Genomic DNA, 17,561 nt, shown 5'->3' on the forward strand with positions numbered 1-17,561 from the left:
TCTTTCCAAATAAGCATTCTTTCTCCATGTGCATGCATGCATACATATATATATATATATACATACATATATATATATATATATATATATACATACATCATATACACATGCTTGCACAAATGATAGTTTACCTGTCAAATTTGACAATCTAGGCCGAAATAACCTAGTCATATTTAAATGAGAATTTCAGTACAAATCTCATTAGTACATTCCTGAAAATGCATGATTTCATTACATGAATAATTAAGTTACACCATCCAACATTATTTGGTGTGATATCTAACCACTGGATTTTTTTACAACCCCCCTCCGTCCAGGTTTTTTTCTACATCAACTTGAAAAAAAAATTTTTTTTTTTTTTTTATATTACTGGCAGAAAATGGACACCAGTTTCATGTTATCCTGTAGCGAAACAGAATTTGAAAGATTTTTGACTGAAGACATGCAAAAATCAAGCAAAATATACAGTGAACACAAAGATCACATGGTATGAATTGGATATCTCCATTTCCAAAAGTGAAAGCAATTCTGACAACTCAGACAGTGACAAAGAAAATGGATTTGCACCTGAATGGAATTAAAGTTACCAGCTCTGGTCAGACTCTCCAACCTATGCCAGCATGGACAATGGATGATGATGATTATGATGATATGCCTAATCCATGCTAACATGACAAAAAAGCAAATGTCACAACAAACATATGTATATGTGTGTATGTTGGCTGAGGATTGAGAAACGCTGAGTAATGATATTATATCGATTCTGTTTCGAATGTGATTCCATTTATTAATGGTGAGTACTTCCTTTACTGGATGAAGCCAGCTCGACCCATCCCGGATGAGCTTAGACACTAGAGAATACAGTAAATTCACAGTATTGCAAACAAAAGCGTTAAAGTTCACAACCATGTGAAACCATAATCTCTCTCTTTTACACATTTATTTACACACACACACACACACACACTTGTATCTCAGAAAGGTCATCATGCCAATAACACATGCACTGGTTCTCTTTCACTTCTTTTATTATTGTTGTTATTAAAAGTCAGTTAACATTTAACCAATCACAATTGTTTGATTAAACAATCATTCGGTTAGTTCATCAGTCAGCAAAATTTGTCAGAGTCCTTTTGTTATCATTTGCGCCCTCATCAATGACACGTCCTCTTGACTCCAGGTCTACCTGCCTTGAGGCAATATAAAATGAACAAGCAAGGGTTGCTTCTCCTGACCACACCCAGGAGGATAGTAACTCTGAATAAGAACACAATACGGATCGACTGACAAAATTGCCCAACCCGTGATCCGCCCAGAGAGCATGGCATAAAATATTTGTTTTTTTCTGCTTCAGGCACAAGGCCTGAAGGGTACTTCATGGGGCGGGTACTTATTTTGTCAACCCCAAAAGAAACGAAAAGCAAAACCAACCTCAGTGGCATTTGAACTCAGAAGATAAAGAACCGCTAAGCGTTTTGTCTGATGCCACAGCAATTCTTCCAGCTTGCCACCTTAAGTAGGCATAAAATTACAACAATGGATAACTACATCAGCTGTTTATGGCCTGATAGCTAAGTTAATAAGGTATACAGAGTGCAACTTTCCGGCAAACTAGATATGAAATGGTTTAGAGTTCTTGAAAATAGCAAGACAATATATTCTTAATTTTAATTCTAATAAGAAATCAATGCTTAAATATTGTGTTTCTGGCTCTAACCTGATCTAGAGAGAGAAAAACAAAACACTGATGACCAGTTACATATATTTATCTCCACAGCTGTATATCTTCATTTCTTCCTGGTTTCTCCACCATATTAAATATGATAATTACATGTACATGCTTCAGCATTTACAAAAATATGAAGGGGGAAAAAAAGCCAGAAAGAAATTTCTGATTTTGTCTGTCAGTTTTTAAAGATCTCATTCATACATATATAATATATATATATATATATATATATATATATATATATATATAAACCAATAAGAGTATGATGCAACCTGTTAGAAATAGGTTAAATTCATACATATATAAACACATACATGCATATGTATGCACATCCATTAGGTAAATATGCATACACACACACACACACGCGCATATACAGTCATCAATGACTGCTGAATTACAACCAGTGTTTCTAGAGAGCTGAATGGCAGCAGCATCATCATAAATTAATCTATACTCACTATGACAACATGCCAGTGTTGCTCAGAGTCCAAGCAATACTTATTGATTGCAGAACTCAACGCAGAACATCAGCAGAACTCGGCAGAAATGATATATAATCTAGCTGAATGAAACTGGTTACGCCAACAGTTGTCAGTACTGTATGTAAGTTCTGGCATCAGCAGCAGCAAAGTTTTAATGTCACACAGGCAAGTGGTGGACCATTTGCTGTGTGAGACAGGGGGAAGAGCAAATATTAAGGTGCGCACTGAAAGAACAGTGACAATATTTGCCTTTTTTCTTTTTTTTCTTATTTAAAAAAAAAAAAAAGAAAGCTAAACTGATTAAATATTAATTAACCCTTTCATGACCAAGCACATATGTAAAAATCATGGCTGGTTGTGTTTGAGAAGCCTGCTCCCTGGATTCTGCTGCTCAGATTTAGTTCCACTGCACAGCATCTTGGGCAAATGCCATATGTTACAACCCCAGGCCAACTAAACTAGGAGTAGATTTAGTAGGCAGAGACTCAAAATGGTGTCTCGCATGTGCTTGTCTTTGCCTGCCCAAGAGAACAATGTCAACTCCAGATTTTTTTTTTAACTCACTCGCATATAAAAAAATTATCATGAATCCTTCAAAGGGACAAAAGTGCTAAATAAATAGTTCTTCTCCTAATCCTGACTAACTCCTTTTCCTTAATATATAAAATCTGTACACAGCAGGCACAGGAATGGCTGTGTGGTACGTACCTTGCTTACCAACCACATGGTTCTGGGTTCAGTCCCACTGCGTGGCACCTTGGGCAAGTGTCTTCTACTATAGCCTCAGACCGACCAAAGCTTTGGGAGTGGATTTGGTAGACGGAAACTGAAAGAAGCCCGTCGTATATATGTATATGTATATATGTGTGTGTGTGTGTGTGTGTGTTTGTGCCCCCCCCCCCCCAACTTCGCTTGACAACCAATGGTGGTGTGTTTACGTCCTCGTAACCTCGTTATTCGGCAAAAGAGACCGATAGAATAAGTACTAGGCTTACAAAGAATAAGTCCTGGGGTCGATTTGCTCGACTAAAGGTGGTGCTCCAGCATGGCCGCAGTCAAAATGACTGAAACAAGTAAAAGAGTATATATATATATATATATATATATATATATATATATATATATATATATACATACATTATATGTTAGTGTCTACACCAAAACTCCTGTATCAAGGCCCAACTATGAGATGCAGTTTAAAGTCATACCCTGGGTGTATATATATTATTATTATTAGATAAATAGTATGGTGTACATCTGGTAGTTTACTAATAAAGTACCTTCCCTTTCACAATGTTTGTTGGGTATTTGATTAACGAGAGGGACAGAAGATGGAAGATACAAGAATTATTGATCACTACAATTGTTTCGACCCATCTAGCATTGATACCTCACAGGTGGGATACTGAACAACTGGTTTAGGCGTGTCTATTGGTGTAGAGGTGTCTCTTCGAGTGATTACAAGGTGTATCTTGTTAAAATAACATCTATTCTGCAAGTTTTCTTCTTGGTATGTGTATTCAAAAGGAGCAAATTAAAGGATACAGTTTCATTATTATAGAAGATCAATAAAAATCAGATGCCAAAAGAAACAAATACACAATACAGCAAAAATGTATCTCCCATCTCCGTCATTAATCAGGTATATATAGATATGGTTACTATTATGTTAAACTGTTATATGTCCAAATTTGGTCACGTGTTTTTTCCAATATTTATCTTTGCTTGCAATAGCTGGATCTTTTGGTCAAGCTATCATATCTCCAGCTGCTTCAGATGCTAAGATATCAAAAATTGTCAAAGTGTAGTACAACGGTTTTGCTATGGAATGGTGAAACTATTTTTTTCTGAAAAAGCAACATTTTGCATAACAGCAATGATGTATGTATGTATGTATGTATGTATATATATATATATATAAGTCAGTAAATAGTGGGGTTGTGTTAACCGCACGTGGAGAAATAATAGGAAAATGAAAAATAATAATAAGGCAGATGCTAAACTGGAAGCATATTTTAATAAAGATTTCTAACCGGCTTTCACATTGCATAGCAAATTTTCAAGAAGAGGGAGAATGAAAATGTTTTTTTCAAAGAAGTACAAAATGAAGAAAATAATATATAAAAAAATAAATATACCAATACCTTATATTGTCTTTGAGCTTTTAAAGTTCAATGGTAATCCATGTAGATAATGGTTGGAAAAATAAGGATGCATGAGAATGGAGAGTTGTGTTAGGTTTGAGAAAAGTGGCTAAAAGTTTGTTAAGCAGGAAGTGTGGTGTCAAAACAGGAAGTGTAAGGGGAGACAAATGTTTTTAGTTGGAGTTATGAACTTCCTGTTGAAAAAGAGTTCATAACTCCAACTAAAAAGATTTGTCTCCCCTTACACACACTTCCTGTTTTGACACCACACTTCCTGCTTAACACAAACTTTTAGCCACTTTTCTCAAACCTAACACAACTCTCCATTCTCATGCATCCTTATTTTTCCAACCATTATCTACATGAATTACCATTGAACTTTAAAAGCTCAAAGAAAATATAAGGTATTGGTATGTTTATTTTTTTATATATTATTTTTTTTATATATTATTTTCTTCATTTTGTACTTCTTTGAAAAAAACATTTTCATTCTCCCTCTTCTTGAAAATTTGCTATGCAATGAAAGCCGGTTAGAAATCTTTATTAAAATATGCTTCTAGTTTAGCATTCTGCCTTATTATTATTTTTCATTTTCCTATATATATATATATATATGCACATCCATACATATATATATGAATGTTTTATAATAAAGGCAGTACTCCAGTATGGCTGCAGTTTAATGACAAAAACAAGTAAAAAAAAAAAAATTAAAAATAAATAAAAGACCTGTAGGAGGATGCCTAATCAACTGACGGTCAGTGAAATAAGTAGAGGCACAAGGAAACAGGACCTTTGTGTCAGGGGTCAGCTCAAATTAAGACCATTGTCTTTATCAGTGATCAAACACAAACTGAGAGCCTTATTTTATTTAGATCTATCAAATCCGATATTAGACAAGGCAAATTCCATTTTAAAACAACTAAATTCTATTTAAGACCCACCAAATCCTATTTCAAAAACCAACCACTAAATTTCATTTTAAACCTACATATTCCTATTTTAGGTTAAACAAATATTTTGCACAGTTGCCCATGAATTAAAAATAAATCCAGGAATTAAAATAGCATAAAACAAATTAATAATAATGTTCTCCAGGTTAATTAATGACTAACTACTTTCTTCAATAACAACATGACAATTAAACAAAAGAACTAGGCAATACCTAAGAAGATCTTCAAAATCACTGCCAAGAAGAAGGGAAAGCAGAAGAAAATGTATGTCACAGAGCACTCATATTCTTTTCTTTCTTTCTTTCTTTCCTTGTTTTCCTCACTGCCCCCTGGCACTCTCCACATTGGTCAATAGACAAATTAAGTTTGTTTAGCTATAAATTACATGAAATGTGTTTTGAATTGTGCAGGAAATGAAGCACAGAACAAACCGATGGTGGACAAAATGTGTGGTGCAATATCAATTTCTAGAATGGTACTTGGCCGAAATGGCCAACACCATATCAACCAGAAGAGAAGTAAGATTAAGAGAGAGAGGTCATTATTATTACTGTTATTATCATCACATCATTATTATTATTATTACCATTATTACTACGACTCTTATCACATCATTATTATTACTATTATTAAGGCGGGAGCTGGTAGAATCGCTACCATGCCAGACAAAATGCTTAGTAATGTTTCTTCTAGCTTTATATTCTGGGTTCAAATTCTGCCATGGTCAGCTTTGCCTTCTATCCTTCCAGGAGTGATGGAATAAATATCAGATGAACACGGGGGGGGGGGGGGGGGTCGATGTTACCGGTTAGCCCCCCCAACCCTAAAATGCCAGGCCTTGTTCCTATAGAAGAAAGGGTTATTGTTGTTAAGTCATAGAGCTGGCAGAATGGTTTGTTACTGCACCAGAAGAAACACTTCACAGCATTTCTTCCAACATTCAAGGTTCGATTTTTGCCCTTCACCCTGTCGGGGTTGATAAAATAAGTACCAGTTGGGTATGGGTGGTGGGGTGTCGATATAACTGATTTACACCCTCCCCACAAATTCAAGATTATTCTGACTTCTCAGGTTATGTGGTTTCTCTCAGAGGTCATTCTCTGCTGAGATTAAGAGGACCAAACTCACCCCGTTCTTGCCCTCACCTTCCCCACCAAACGAAACTAGAAACAGTCAATTATGGTTTAACCCACTAGTATTCAGATTACTCTGTGAAATGTAATACTTATTTATTCACATTGTTTGCAATTAATCATGCACTAGCTGGCAGCATAAACTCAGGTGTTCAGATGCTAAACTGCAAGCCCATCAACTGTCCCAGGCTAATCTTTACATTTGTTGCCATTTAGCATTCATTTACAATGATGCTGGTTACTTCAATTATAATGGTGTCCAACACCACTATGGTAGATATCATCCACAAATCCACATCCCAATTCTAAAAGAGTGCCCCTTACAGTTTCTAGTTTCTGCAGCAGTGACACAGAAGGGGGGGGGTCTACTAATCTGTTGATGACTGTTAGCAAATTAGACATCAGTTGATGGACAAAGTCCCTGTAGGTTTTGCATGCTGGAGAAAACATCCAGCTTTTCCAATAATCCAGTCCCTACTTGTGTTCGTTCAAAGTCACATTGTGTAGTTACAGATTTGTAGTCCATATAGAAAGCTGGTCAAGACAGTGGACACCTACACAATCTCTATCCGCTAACCTAAAAAATACCCTATCTAGATACAATCTGGATGCAGTTACTCCATGTCTACCCTGATGCTTTTCAGAAATTCATTTGGAACCAGTCAGAACCGTCTGAGCAGATATGCATAGCTCTGACACCTATTCTTCGATTAGCTAACCTTAAAACAATCCCTATGAAAATCTAAAATGTCGTTAAAAAATAATGCAAGAATATCAAAAAACATTAAATTATGAGCATCATGCTTAATTAGCTAGCAGCTACAAGTACAATTAAATACAAATGTAGAAAAAAAAAAATGACACACAAAATAAAATGACTGAAAAGAAAACAGAACAAGTACTTACAGATTTGTCATGTTGGAAAATGACAACACGTCCACCTTTGTCACCGGTGGCTAATAGTTCTCCATCACTATTAAACTCTACACATGAAATAATGTCGGCTGCAAAAAGAAAGAAAAAGAGATTATTATTATTGTTATCATCATCATCATCATCACTATTATCATCATCATCAATAATAAAACATACTAGTTGTGTAACTTTAATGGGCTGACTGAGAATACCTATAATCAAAGGTGTCCCAGCTGTGGCTGGTCCAGTGTGTCAATTACTTCTCGTTATCATCATCATCATCCGGTTGCACTACTGGTACAGTTCCAGTGACATCCAGTCACCATCCAATTCGTTCCATCAAATTGCAACCCCTCTGACCTGCTGAATATATATTGTCATCACTAATCTGCTTGATATAGGTCTTAGTTTGTCATCATCTGCTAGCCCCTCCTTGTGCAGGCTCCCACAAAAGAACTTCAACAACAACTCTGTTGTTAGCTCTCCAACTGGGCAAAGTGCTGGAGGAAAACCATACTCATCTTCTTGGAATTAAATAGCACAAACCTCTTATAATTCATCAAAGGCCTCATTGTAGCTTTGTTACCCATGCTGTATTTGATGGGTCTGACCCACTCAGACCCATCAAATAGCTTTCATGCTCCTCCTATGATTAACAGCATGTACCATAGCTCTGACAGTACAACCTTTGTTTGTTTGTCTTGTCTTTCGTTTGTTTTTTGTCTTTTACAAGAAGAAATGGACACATGCCAAGCACATTCATCACAATGCCCTTCCTAATTATCTTTTCTAATCTGCTGGCCAGTTCCCCCCCCCCATCTATTGTTTTCTAGTTCCTTCTTCTTTATCTTATTGTTAATGTCATTCTTATCTAGACCCGGGTTGGCCCTAAGAAAACAGAACAGACCTATCTAAAAACAAATACCTCAACATTAAGAGCCTTTTGCAACTAGGTTATAACTGCCTTTTCACTTATCAGTTGTTTGCTTGTGTGTAACATTCAATACAATAATCCTTTAACTGAGTTATCCAAATTCATGGTTGCTGGTCCATTTGAGTTTATTTCCCTTGCAGCATGTCTTGCTGAAAAGTAAAATGATTCAAGAATTGCTAAGCAAATAAAGGAACACACACACAAATTTATTTGAACACAGTGTGCCAATGTTTGTAGAGGTTTCCTATTCACCCAGTACATATACACGATTTCAACAGTTCATAACACCACCATAATACACACACACACACACACACACACACACACACACACACACACACACACACACACACACACACTCTAGCCAACCAAGAGAGCCGCCAGGTGGCTGTTTGACATGGCAGAAAAGACAATCAAATCCCACCGCAAATCACGTTCTATTTTAAGAACAATCTCGTTAGATGATCCAGTTCTATATTCCTCCTAAAAAGACAAGATGGTCACAGCTGGAATGCCTGACCATAGGTCTGGCCTATCAATCTGACCTGTGGCTAAACATCAACACACACACATACACACGCACGAGAGAGAGAGGAGGGGTTACAAATATTTCACTAAAGCCCTACAAAACTTTTGGCTGTGTCGAACTAGAACACATAGGCAATATCATCTCATTAGGAATATAATTATGAAAGGATGAAGTAGTCAAACACTTGACGAGAAGTCGTTTTTATTTAAATGTCTTATGATCAACAGCCAGAGTCTCTAAAAATTAGTGTCACCAGACAATCACAGAGATCCTCTATCAGCAGTAGTGTAGTCATATGACAGCTAAGATTATGCATTTCAGACATGGAGTATAATAATTCTGTCAACAGATTTAATAGACAGCTTGACTGAAGTTAACAACATCTATTGTTGAACAGTTAATCAGCAAAACAAAAAAAAAGAAAAGAAAAGAAAAAAACACATACAGAGTGAGAGGGAAGGTGAGAGAGTAAGACACCATTAAGAGATAACAGGACGTTTTAATAACGTATTTGAAGCTGATGTTACAGCATAAAAACAAAACCAGAGAAAGCATCTTTCATATATATCATCCGAGTTTGTATAAATGTTGATTTTTCTCTTATTGAAACAGCTGAATCCATCAATCACAAGGCAACAAGAACAGATGTTACATAGATGCACATGCACACAACAATCATGATATCCACTGTAATTTCCTAATACATGTGTAGTAAAGCCATAATACACATAAAAAAGGGGGATTTTTTGTTATATTATAGTTATTTCCTTTTGGTTTTTACAGCTTAGCTTAAATATATTTATCATGATGTCTTGATGTATGAAAGTGAAAGTAGCCTGTACATATTTAACTCTTCTTACAGGATTAGCTAAAAATCATTTGTTTACAGAGAAGCATTACATTAATTACTGCACGTTTTACATTGCCTCCAATATATTCTCATAGTTATTGGTTTTATTTGACCGAGCAGACAGGTCACTGCATTTCAGGTCAACGGAAAATGCGGTTAGGGATAGAGTGATCTTGCTATATGACTAATTTCAGCAAATATCAATCGCACATTTTCTATACACATGGGGACTAATACAGTCATGGGCAAACTGCGACTCAAGACTCTGTGAATGCATGCCTAATGAAGAATTACCTTCAGCCTTGTTTCATGTGGCACACTTCTCAAAGAATGTTGCTCATGCCTGGATTAATACATGAGACTCGTGTCATGCTTCCATCATTAACTTATATCCATTCCAAAATGTATTTGTTTCAAATTTTGGAACAAGACCAGTTATTTCAGGAGAGGGCATAAGCCAATTACATCGATCCCAATGGTACTTATTTTATTGACCCCAGAAGGATGTAGCCCTTGATTGACCTAACACCTCTAAGTGGAATTTGGTAGATGGAAAATATGCAGAAGCCCATAAAATGTGTGAGAAAGTGTGTGCATGTGAGCTAGAGAAGTAACAGCTGTCGGGATCTCAGCTAATTAGCATTTTAAGGCTTGCCTGCCTATGCATGGGAAGACTGGATCTGGCAGACTCTGTGGAAGAGATTGTCATGGTTCAATGGAGGGGAAGGCAGCTGCAGTTCTGTAGTGCGGAGTGCAGAGAGCAAGACAAGGTAATTAAAGCATTTTGGTCATCTACTTCCATCCCTAGTTGCCTGACCTAGTCTTGGCATTGGATTGAAGATGGTCACAGACGAAAGCGTGAGGGTTAACAGTACACAACCCTTCTTCACTTTAAACAAAGCCCCTGTGCAAGCCATCAGTCATCCTTAAACCTTTAGCATTGAAACTAGCATATCAGGCCCAAATATTCTTCCAGTTTACATTCAAACTGGCCAGATCCAGCCTCACACACACCTTACAATGTCATTCTAAAAATAAATCACATCTTCAAAATCTCAAAGCTATCAGATAATGCAGGGTTAATTCAATGCAATGAGAGTAAATAAGCATTATATTTGACAGAGGAATCTGAATGCTAAGGGGTTAAAGCTGACTGGATGGTCCTCATTGCTCCGATGGACAAATGTATATACACTGATATACAATGGTGCATTGGGTTGCATCTTTTTATATCAAAAGGTAACCAGTCAATAGGGATAGATAAAAAAAAGTACAAGACTGGAATAAGTTGTGGAACAAGTGAAAGAGTACAAATTATAAATGTTAAATGTTTGTTGCACAGACAAAACTGAATTATATATTTTGATAATTATAATAATTTCTCCTTCCTTACTTTAATGATTATTCTTTAATTATATTTATTCTAATACTGTTGTAGGCTGGATATCAGAAAAGACACACAATGTCACTGCATATCATAAGGGGTAGCTAAAGGAGCTTGCACGAAAAGTCCAGTTCAGTATATGCCATAGACATAATTAAGATACTGTACACATACTGTCTGTATATGCACGTGCATGCCTGCATAGTTAAGAAGCTCGCTTTGCAACCAGACAGCTTCAGATTCAGTCATACAGTGAATCTGGTAGACAGCAACTGTGTGGAAGCCCACTGTACGCATGCGTGCATGTGTGTGTGTGTGTGTGTAACCACTTGACAAATGGTACTGGTTTGTTTAAATCTTAACTTAGCAGTTCAAGAAAAGTGGCTGGTAAATTAAGTAGCAGGGGATATATATTTGTCTATTTGACTAAAACTTTTCAACGTGGTGCTCCAGCAGAACCATAGCCCAAAGATTGGAAACAGTAAAAAAATAAGTGATATATGTGTGTGTGTGTGTGTGTGGATAGATAAATAGATAGAGAGAATCATCACTTTCTTTAACTGCCATGCTTATCTACACACACACACACACAAACGATGCTAATAATATTATAACTAATTATACCTCAAGTTCAAATATAGATTACCAATATGCCCATAGCTATGAGTCACAATGTCAACGTAATCCCAGAGATGTCACACTGTTCACTTCCTAAACATTCATTCTTTAATCAGTATCCTGCCATCGTTTGTTGTTGATGTTATAATTACCACCCTTACATTAATTATTTAATTATTTCATACACACACAAACTATTCACCTTGTCATATATCAGTCCTCAGTTTTCATCAAAAAAGAAATATATATATATATATATATATATATATAAATACCCATCTTTTAATTGTATTGTATAAATACAATACACAATTGCTTCAACAGATTCACATATATACGCACATATGCAATCCACTACGTTGTCATAAACCAGACTTCAGTTTACGTCACATATAAACCCTTGCTTTAATTGTTTCACACACACACACCATCTACACCCTGTCAAGCACCAGTCTTCAGTTTACATCATACACTATATACCCTTACTTCAATTGTTTCACACACACATACACACCATCCACCAACTTGTCATACACCGATCTTCAGTTCACATCACATATTACATATATTTTTGCTTCAATTGTTTCTCTCTTCTCTCTTTCACTCTCTCTCTTCTCTCTTTCACTCTCTCTCTCTCTCACAACCACCTTCCACCTTGTCGTATCACAATCCTCAGCTTACATCACAGAACAGGAGAAAGATGCCTAATGATTCAGAACAGGGTTTTTTTTTTCCCCTCTCTTCTAAGTATGTAAAGTGGTTGCTGCTAACCAACCACTCCTAGACAAGGGTGAGCAGGAAGAGGGGTACAATTTGAGAAGGGGGCAAGAAACTTGACAGCCAGCATATAGTGCAGAGCGGAGATTATTAGAGCAAGTAAATGCCATCTTGGAAGGAAGAAATACAAAACAGAAACACAATGCTTGAACATTACTGGAATTTAGGGAATGTGCACCTAAGACTCAACAACCAATGGTCACAAGCCAACAACAGAGCCTCTGGATGGTTGTTCAACCTGCTAGGCATAACAATCAATTCTCCCTCAAGGAACAAAAAAAAAAAACTCAACCAATGTATATTTTATTCCACTTCTGCTACAACAGTCCTTCCCGGAACCCATTTGATGTTACCTTACAATGTCATTCTAAAAACAAATGATCACATCATAGAAATCTCAAAGCTACGAGATAATGCATGATTAATACAGTAATGTGGTGAGACCATCTCAACCACCTCCTCCATCTAACTGATGCATTTGTGGTGTTGAAACTGAAATGGGTCAGACGACTGTCTTAACCATAAGAGTGCATACAGTTTCATAGATTCAAAATTGTTTAAACTCCTCCCCACCAAGTCAAAATTTGTAGACACACTTGAGCCTTGTTTATCTTGTCTTTTTAGGGATATCTAGGATTTCAATTGTTTTATGTTCAAATTGGCCAGATCCAGCCTCTCACACTTTACTTGCAATGTCATTCTAAAAAAGCCACATTGTTGAAATCTCAAAGCTATGCGGATAACGTATGGTTAATTCAAAACATGAATAAATAAGCATTACATTTGACAGAGTAATATGAATGCTAAAGAGTTAATATGTGCTATTTTAATATGGTAGGATGAAATTTAGAGGAGGTTTAGTTGTTATTTCTAGTGGTCCCTCCTTACTCAAACAGCCAGCATGCTTTACTTATTTGCACATTTCAGTGTGAATACTTTACCAAGGATTGAGTAATTAATTTGCTTAGGACAGACAATGGTTGCTTCAGAATTTATTATATAAAGTTAGAGAATAATGACCGACGAGAGAAGGGTTAGTCTCTTGGTACAGACAGACACAAAGATAATTGAAGACATACACAGAAGTGGGGCAAGAGAGAGAGAGAGAGAGAGAGAGAGAGAGAGAGAGAGAGAAAAGCAGATCGCAGAGAAAAACAAAGAGAAAGCAGGTAGAAGGAATTCGTTGAGTGTAGAGCTGAGAAGACAGCAAGTAGCACAAGAGGGAGGGGGAGAGGCAGAGGGGGGATATCTAGTGCCATGTTGACAATCAAGTGACTATTTCTCTTGGTCTCTGTACAACAAAGCTATATGAGGCATGTCTAAGAAACATGATACTACATCACAGCTAAGCGCATGCACAGAACAGGGAGAGAGTCTTTTCAGTGAGTGAACTGTGTATAGTTATGTGTGGGGTCTGCTAAATATATAGTGCCAACTTACAAGAATGGCAACTACTCATCTGTGTTAGTGATCACTTCTCCTCCTTTGCCATCCGTTCCTTCTGCAGAATTAGGCTGGAGAAGATATCAACAGTCATCCTGGATCTAGAATCTATCTACATGACAGTGGAAAGTCCGGGGATCAATGCACACAAACACATTTCGGTATTAGCACTCCAAGTTAATCGAGACAGTTGATAGCTCTCACTCACTCACAAAGTGGCTATGTTCTAGTATTAAGCATTAACAAAATTGTTTTTTTTTTCAATCCCACCAAGACCTAGAAGTTCAGCTTAATGAAGGTCCAGTTGTAGAAGAGAGTTAACAGATGCTATTGCCAGAGCAGTTTTATCATTATAGTATCCATTAATAATATTAATACTTTCTAACTGAGGGGGAACAGTGTAGAAATTTAACCAACTCCAGCATTTGATTTATCAACCCTGAAGAGGAAGACAAAGTTGGCTCAGCAGGGTTTGAACTTAGGACATAACCAAATACTACAAATTATTTTGTTCAATGCTTTATTACTTTTGCCACCCACCGCCTTTCAATAATAATACTTTCTACTCAAGGCACAAGGTCTGAAATTTTGTGCACAAGGGAGAGTTGATTATGTCAACCCCAGTGCTCCTATGTTAATTATTTTGTCAACCCCCAAAAGGATGAAAGGCAAAGTTGACCTTTGTGGAGTTTGAACTCAGCAAGCTGGGCGAAATGCTTAGCGATATTTCGTCTGCCACTACATTCTAACAGCTCTACCAGCTCACTGCCTTAAATAATAATAATAATAATAATGATGATGATGGTTTCAAATTTTGCCACAAGGGTAGCATTTTCGGGGGAGAGGAAAAGTCGATTACATTGACCCCAGTGTTTTGCTGGTACTTAATTTATCGACCCCAAAAGGATGAAAGGAAAGTCAACCCCAGTGGCCTTTGAGCAAGAGCACAAAAATGGACAAAATGCTGCAAAGCATTTTGCCTGGCATGCCTAATGATTGTTTCTAATTTAGACCTAAGGCTAGTGAGGTAACTTTTCAATCCATTGGTCTACACATAGCAACAAGATGTCTGTTTACTGCTGAATGTAATCAATGTTTTTCGCTCATCAATGTTAATAACGCAGACACATGGAATCAAAATTAACACACACACACGACAGGTATCAGTACAATTTCCACCTGCCAATTTCACTCACAAGGCATTGGTCAATCTGAGGACATAGAAAAATACACTTGCCCAAGATGTCATGCAGTGAAATTGAACCTGAAACCATGCGATTGCTAAGTAGACTTCATAACTACACAGCCAAGCTTACACTTTATTACAACCAGTACCTGTCTGATAATTAACATAAAAGACATTTAATACCTATACACCATCATCAAATGAGATAGTCTTTTCTTCTCTAGGCACAAGACCCAAAATTTTGGGGGAGGAGACCAGCTGATTAGATCGACCCCAGTACGCAACTGGTACTTTTCTTGCTCAAGGTGCTGCACAGTGGGACTGAACCCAAAACCATGTGGCTGAAAACTGAGCTTCTTGACCACACAGCCATTTAACAGTTTCGTTTAGATTATAAAATATTCCCAAGTACAGCCATAACATGTTGATGCTGCTGTTGTAATACTTGTGGTTGTGTGCACTTAGGTCAGGCCAAACAGAGTAGACAGTCGGATAAGTGAGTGCAAGAGTGCAAATGAAATATTACTCTGTGCAAAGAAACTATGGCACTTGTGAAAATATAATAATAATAATAATAATAATAATAAACAGCATTAAAGTGAATAAGGCGGTTATACAATTTAGTGTTGTTTTCAGTTGGAAGGTGAAGAGAGAGAGAGAAAGAGTGAAGGACAACAGACAGGATGAAAAGAGAATGTGTTGATATGCCCATATGCATTTGTGTGTGTGTGTGTGTAAAAATAGTTAAGTAACATGTAAAATTAATGGCTACTATAGGAATGCTAAAAGCCATCATCAAGCACTTATTCAGTTGACGATGGCAGCCTCGTCTGAATATTGATGAGATTTACTTGTGTGTGTGTGTGTGTGTGTGTGTGTGTGTGTGTGTGTGTGTGTGTGTGTGTGTGTGTGTGTGTGTGTATAGCACCTCCACCCTCACATGCATATATATATATATTAGTTAGAGCTTTTACCAACTTTATACTTCAGAGAATCTCCATCTTACAATCAGACTAGTTAGCAGTAAGGGGAATATTCCATTATGCAGATCAACTGACACCTAACTCTATTGACCTGTCTACAATTATCCCAGGAGAGGTCAGCTTAAACACACACAGTACTCTACTCCACTGTACAATAAGATTATCACCGTAATTTCATTAAATAACACTTAATTAGCTGCATCCAGAAACAGAGAAGAGGAAACAAATCAATTTCTATGAATAGTCCTCTTCTCGCTATATTGATGTATATACTATACTGCTGTCTATATACTACTATACAAGTGTGTGTGTGTATATAAACACACAACTGTTTATACATTTGTACAATAGTGCACCAGTACCTGTAGTTTATGACACAACATCCAATGATGTAGTTTACAGTTCGTAACAGCATGCCAATGGCTACAAGTTTGCAACAGGACGCCATTGGCTACAAGTTTGCAACAGGACGCCATTGGCTACAAGTTTGCAACAGGGTGCCGGTGGCTACAAATTCACAACAGGACGTCGGTGGCTACAAGTTCGCAGCAGGACGCCGGTGGCTACAAGTTCGCAACAGGACGCCGGTGGCTACAAGTTCGCAACAGGACGCCGGTGGCTACAAGTTCGCAACAGGACGCCGGTGGCTACAAGTTCGCAACAGGACGCCGGTGGCTACAAGTTCGCAACAGGACGCCGGTGGCTACAAGTTCGCAACAGGATGCCAGTGGCTACAAGTTCACAACAAAATAAAATACAACCATTATGAGAAATTTGTTTAATGTACAGCATTACTCAGTTTGCCAAATACGTGGGCTTTGGGGGAGGGGTGTTAAACAATAGGTTACAGACAGCTTTTATGGGCCATGGTTCACAGAGAAAAAAAAATTCATACAAAATGAACCATTCAATGAAAACAGAGAAACTGAAAGACTAAATATAAAACACTGTCTTTGAATAAGTTGTTGCTGCCATAGTGACACATCCTGTGTGTGTGTGTGTGTGTGTGCGTGCGTGCGCGCAAGAGCATGCACATGACAATGTGCAGGTATTGCCTCAGGGGGAACTTTGACCTAGTTTTGCTTTGTTTTTTTTTTTGAGTGTGTGTGTGTTCTTTATATACTATTCTGAGATGAATTTTGGTTTGTGTGGCAATTTTGGTAAATCCTTGCTGAGAAATTGTGGCATTGTTCAGGACAAAGATACATTGACATTTATGAATATAGATTATCAACAGAACATATTCATTTCCTGATGCCACTTCATCATGCAGTCTACCTTGCCATTTTGCCATTTAACACTTTAGCATTAAAACCCTAACCAGTAACCCTAATCCCAACCCAGATCAGCTCATGACACAGAGTAGACTATGAATACAGCAGTAGACTGCATGCTAAAGTAGCACCCATTTCCTTCTCTACTTTGTCCTTTACCTATATTTCACACACACACACACACACTATATTTACGGTAGACCCATACTGCCCAGTTTAACATC

At 37.2% G+C, this 17,561-nt stretch overlaps 1 protein-coding gene across 4 annotated transcripts in view; it reads right to left on the reverse strand.

Annotated features, from left to right (window-relative positions):
- The window catches only part of LOC106874159 (serine/threonine-protein phosphatase 2A 55 kDa regulatory subunit B alpha isoform), a 66,743-nt gene that overhangs the window by 15,355 nt on the left and 33,827 nt on the right, over positions 1-17,561 (reverse strand). For all 4 annotated transcript variants that reach the window (XM_089339562.1, XM_089339560.1, XM_089339563.1 and 1 more), the window contains exon 3: positions 7,351-7,448. In XM_089339562.1, the coding sequence (XP_089195688.1) occupies positions 7,351-7,448 (98 nt within the window). The remainder of the gene's footprint in view (positions 1-7,350; positions 7,449-17,561) is intronic.

This window comes from Octopus bimaculoides, chromosome 22 (genome assembly GCF_046866305.1).
Source record: "Octopus bimaculoides isolate indiv1 chromosome 22, ASM4686630v1, whole genome shotgun sequence".
In the NCBI taxonomy this organism is placed as follows: Eukaryota; Metazoa; Mollusca; class Cephalopoda; order Octopoda; family Octopodidae; genus Octopus; species Octopus bimaculoides.